This window comes from Tribolium madens, unplaced genomic scaffold, assembly GCF_015345945.1.
Source record: "Tribolium madens isolate multiple individuals breed KSU strain unplaced genomic scaffold, Tmad_KSU_1.1 Scaffold_3;HRSCAF=73;Tcas5.2_LG2, whole genome shotgun sequence".
Classification (NCBI taxonomy): domain Eukaryota; kingdom Metazoa; phylum Arthropoda; class Insecta; order Coleoptera; family Tenebrionidae; genus Tribolium; species Tribolium madens.
In genome coordinates, this window is record NW_025401006.1 from 14,865,326 (window position 1) to 14,870,091 (window position 4,766).

Sequence of the window (4,766 nt, forward strand, 5' to 3'; positions counted from 1 at the left end):
AAACAATTTTTTTTATTTTCAAAAAAAAGCACTATTTTTGGTCTTAAACCGAACTTTTTTAGATTCTAGACTTTTTTTTGGTAAAAATTCAAATTTTTTGTTTTGTTACATGACAAAAGACAGCATTTGAACGAAATTGGCCTTTTTTCTGGCTTGAGAACCAACAAAATTTCTCGAAACAGACCAAAATAACATATTTTTTTTTTGTCAAATTGCTTATGATAGAATCTAAAAGAAAATAATTCTAGGTAGCACAAAACCGAGCCAAATTTCTTAAAATAAGCGAGTTTTTGGATCAAACCAATTGAAAAGAAAACGCATTATTTTATCAATAAAATAAATTTATTGTATAAATTGCAAAAAACATCAAATCCAATTTCTCTTCACTAGTGCTAGCACCGTATCTTTGAGTTTCTTGCGATGTGAAGGCCCTAGTAGATCTTTGCGACTCCAATCACTGTCTTGAAACTCCTCCAAACTGTGCTCAACTTTCCCTCTTTCCGTACAAATCGGCTTCAACATAACAAGAACATGGTAAACTTCACTTGGTGCAACTTCCTCCAACTCCTTGAGGAAGTTTTCCCAACTATACTCACTCACATCCAACCGAAACTCTTTGAGTGTATTCACAAAACTATCATAATATGTCCTCAACAACTCCTCGTAATTCTCCTCAAGCACCCGATTCATAATACTAGTAAACATGAAAAAAATCACATCACGAGCAATGGAACTATAAGTCATAATTTGCAAATCGACGATTTTGTTACTAACAGCCTCCCCTTGCTCGTCATACAAAATCATGGTGTTGCTGGTCCAAAAATCGGAATGGGACATACTCCCCCAGAGCTCGTTTGGGGGTGGTCGATTGACATAAGGGTTGGCGGCGGCGTAATCCACCAATTTCTGCACCCGGGGGAGGTACTCCCCAAGTTCTGGTACTTCCACAGCACCTTCCATAATACTATTGTGGAATGCCACCCCCACTTCGGGGGGTAACTGCTCCAACCCCTTATTTTTCACAAGTGCCGGGAGGATTTTTGATTGAAAATCATCAAATTTGAGCCTTTTTACTGCAATTGGGGCTGCATGAAACCGGGCCAAGTCACGTAGAATCACCTTGGAAGCTTTTAAACCAAAACCAAGCAAACGATCTTCAGTTTGGTACCCTTGAATCTTGAGATTTTCGAAGATGAGTACCGCATCTTCATCCACTTGGTTCCTCTCGGGGTTCAAGCTCACTCTCGCGCCGTAACACTTGGCGAAGAGCTTGTCGAAATGGTGGTTCGGGGGTACTTGGTACTCGCGTTGCAATTGTGTGATGTAAGGGATGGTTTCAGTGTACGCAAGTACCTCTTTTTTGAACGTCACATAAATGTCAAAAGCCACTCGGAGCATCTCATTGGCGGGGATTAATTTCGCCACGAGATGGTACTTTTTGGTTCCAGTCGTGGGTTGCTTGATTGTGACATCCAATGCCAACATGATGCTTCCGTAGTGTTCACCAGGTGCTGTCAAAAGGGTGGTTTTTTGGTCGATGATTTCGATGTCGTCGCCGAGGGTTTTGGTCAAAAGACCGCGCAAATTGTTCACTTTTGATTTCACCATTTTGAACAGCGCGAGATTACTGACAGTACGATTTGTTGGATTGGAGACATGAGGGGTATTGTCACGTGATACTAGACACTATGGAGAGGGCATTAATTGAAACATTTGAGCTTGTGTTTGGCAGTGGACCAGATGGAGAAACTATTTTCATTCACTCACTAGACCCACCTTCTAATTATACACATAAATATGTGACGTATTGCTATTGTAAATTATGAAAATTGTGTCGATGGACTTGGGAAACTTCCTTTGAGTGAATCAGCAGAAAAAATTTGATATACAACACGCAAATTGGTCGTTTCGGTTCAAGCAATTAAGTTTTTATTGTGTAAAAAAATTCCACAACACGTGCTAAAATGTGATTGATAGGTTTCAATGTTGCTTATCTTTGTGTTCAGATAGCAGATAAACAAATATTATTATTGAGGAAAGGTTTTGTTAAAACGTTAACATTTTACCATTAAAAAAAGGTTTCTTAATTTTGTTTACAAATATTTATCTAATTATTGCCTGTTTATTGCATCAGTAAACTTGCAATATAATAAAATTACTCTTAATAAAAGAGTTGCCTTTTCCATTTTATAATTATTAATTACACACTTTCTTTTGGGTATAAATTGCATAACACCTACCTATACCATTTATTGAACGTAAAATTTGTAATTACAGTCTGAAAGGTTTATTAATTGTAATTGAATTAAAAGCAATTAACATTTATAAAATTGTTTGAAATAATTAGTAATTTTATTAATCTAATTTATTTAATTTAATTAAAACTGTAGAAATCTCATTTAATTGGTTAGATTATCCACAATATTGGACTTTGTTTGATAGGTTGCATATCTCAATTTATGGTTTGCGCAGTATTTAAAATGTTACTTCTGGAAAATCATTGAAAAACAACCAAAAACGGCTTAAAATTCTTTAAAAAAAATCATTTTTTAGCACTCTAAAAGTACCCAAATATCTATAAACCACCAAAAATTGGACACCCAAAAAAATGGTTGCAAATCACACAAAATCATGCATAATTATCTCAAAAAAAAATTAAAAAATCTCTTGTTCTTAGACGTCCCAAAATAAGTTTTTAATAAAAAAAAACCCAAAAATACTCCAATTTTTATATTTTCAGAGCAATTGAATCATTGAAAAAGTTCAAAAACTCACCAAAAAATGGACACTAAAAAATCTTTAAAAACTTTTAAAAAAGTCGGTGTTTTTTAACAACCCCAAACTGGTTTATTATTTCTGAAACAACACAAGTGCTATGGAAATTTTTCTTGAATTACTGGAACTCTTTTTGGAATTATTGGAGATGATTTCTTTTGAAAATTATGTCAAATTTCTTAGAACAATTGAATTGAATTTTGAAATTTGGTTGAAATTGCAGAAATTAATTTGAAATTATAAATAGGAATTAATTTAAAAACAATGGAATTACGATGAATTACTAGAATTTCGGTAAACTTTTATGGAATTTAAAATGTTACTTCTAGAAAAACACCAATTTTTTCAACACTCCAAAGTACCAAAATATTTATAGATCACCAAAAATCGGCCAAAAATCAAACATATTTTCCTCAAAAAAAATTACAAAATCTTGTTTTAGACAACTCAAAATGGATTTTTAATCATTGAAAAACAGCCAAAAACACCCCAATTTTTAGATTTTTAGAACAGAGCAATTGGGACATAAAAATAATCATTGAAAAATTTTAAGAAAAGCCTTAAACCTTTTTAATCCCGAATTAAACACCCCAAAAACTCACCAGAAAATTAGACACCAAAAAAAATTTTTTTTAATGCTCAAAAAACTTGTTGTTTTTCTATACCCCAAACTAGCTTATTATTTTTGGACCAACACAATTGGGCACTTCAAATATCATGAAATTTAATTGAATTTGCTTGGGATTATTTGGAATTATTAAAATTATCATTGGATTGTTTAAAATTAGTGGAATATTTGTGAATTGTAGAAATTTTTGTGGAATTACTGGAAATCTTTTTAGAATTATCAGATATAATTTCTTTTGAACATTATGTTGAATTTCTTAGATCAACGGAATTAATTTAGATTTACAAGAATTATTTTGTAATTACAAAAATTAAGTTAAAATTACCGGAATTAATTTGGAATTGAAATTATCGCAATTATTCGAGAATTACAAAAATTAAGTTAGAATTATATTGGAATTACAGAAATTAATTTGGAATTATAGAAATTAATCTGAAATAATGGAATTACGATAGAATATTGAAATTACTAGAATTTAGAAAACGTTGAATATCTTAGAACTATCGGAATTAATTTAGAACTACAGGAATTATTTGAAAATTACAAAAATTAAGTTGGAATTAAATTGGACTTACAAAAACTAATTTGGCATAATTTTGGAATTTTAGAAATTAGTCTGAAAATAATAGAATTACGATGGATTATTAAAACTACTTGAATTTTGGTGGATTTTTTTGGAATTACTAGATTTTTTTTAGAATTATCGAAGATAGTTTCTTTTTAACAAACGTTGAATATTCTAGAATTATCGGAATTAATTTGAAACTACTGGAATTATTCGAGAATTACAAAAATTAAGTTGGAATTATATTGGAATTACAGAAATTAATCTGAAATAATGGAATTACCATAGATTATTAGAATTACAAGAATTTTGATAGATTTTTTTTTAGAACTGGAATTTGTTACACACTTTTTTTTCAAATTAACGGCTCAATATTTTATTATTACGAAACATACAAAGATAAGAAAAAATATATGTTAGCGGGAACTGCATTATTCTACGTCGCAATACGTTTCTCCTGATCTAGGTGGCGCCAGCCACAATATTTTAAAACTAAACTTACTCTAAAATATAAAATAATTTCCATAATAATGATAAAAATAATGCGTTTCATGTCTTTTTTTGATTGTTTTTCAATAATTTTTATCCTGGTCCAAAAAACACATTTTATATACCACCGGTTTGAGAAAAATAAGATTAATTTTTTTTAGCATTCTAAAAGTACCCAAATATCTATAAACCACTAAAAAAATGGTTGCAAATCAGCCAAAATCAAACATCATTACCTCAAAAAAAAACTTAAAAAATCTCTTGTTTTTAGACACCCCAAAATGGGTTTTTTTAATAAAAAACTTCGAA

General features: G+C 30.8%; 1 protein-coding gene across 1 annotated transcript; it reads right to left on the reverse strand.

The window, feature by feature from the left end:
- Positions 1-326: 326 nt before the first annotated feature.
- On the reverse strand, positions 327-1,864 carry LOC123007450. Its single transcript, XM_044402759.1, has one exon. The coding sequence runs from the start codon at positions 1,606-1,608 to the stop codon at positions 367-369; it is 1,242 nt and encodes a 413-aa protein (XP_044258694.1). The 5' UTR covers positions 1,609-1,864; the 3' UTR covers positions 327-366.
- Positions 1,865-4,766: the final 2,902 nt, after the last annotated feature.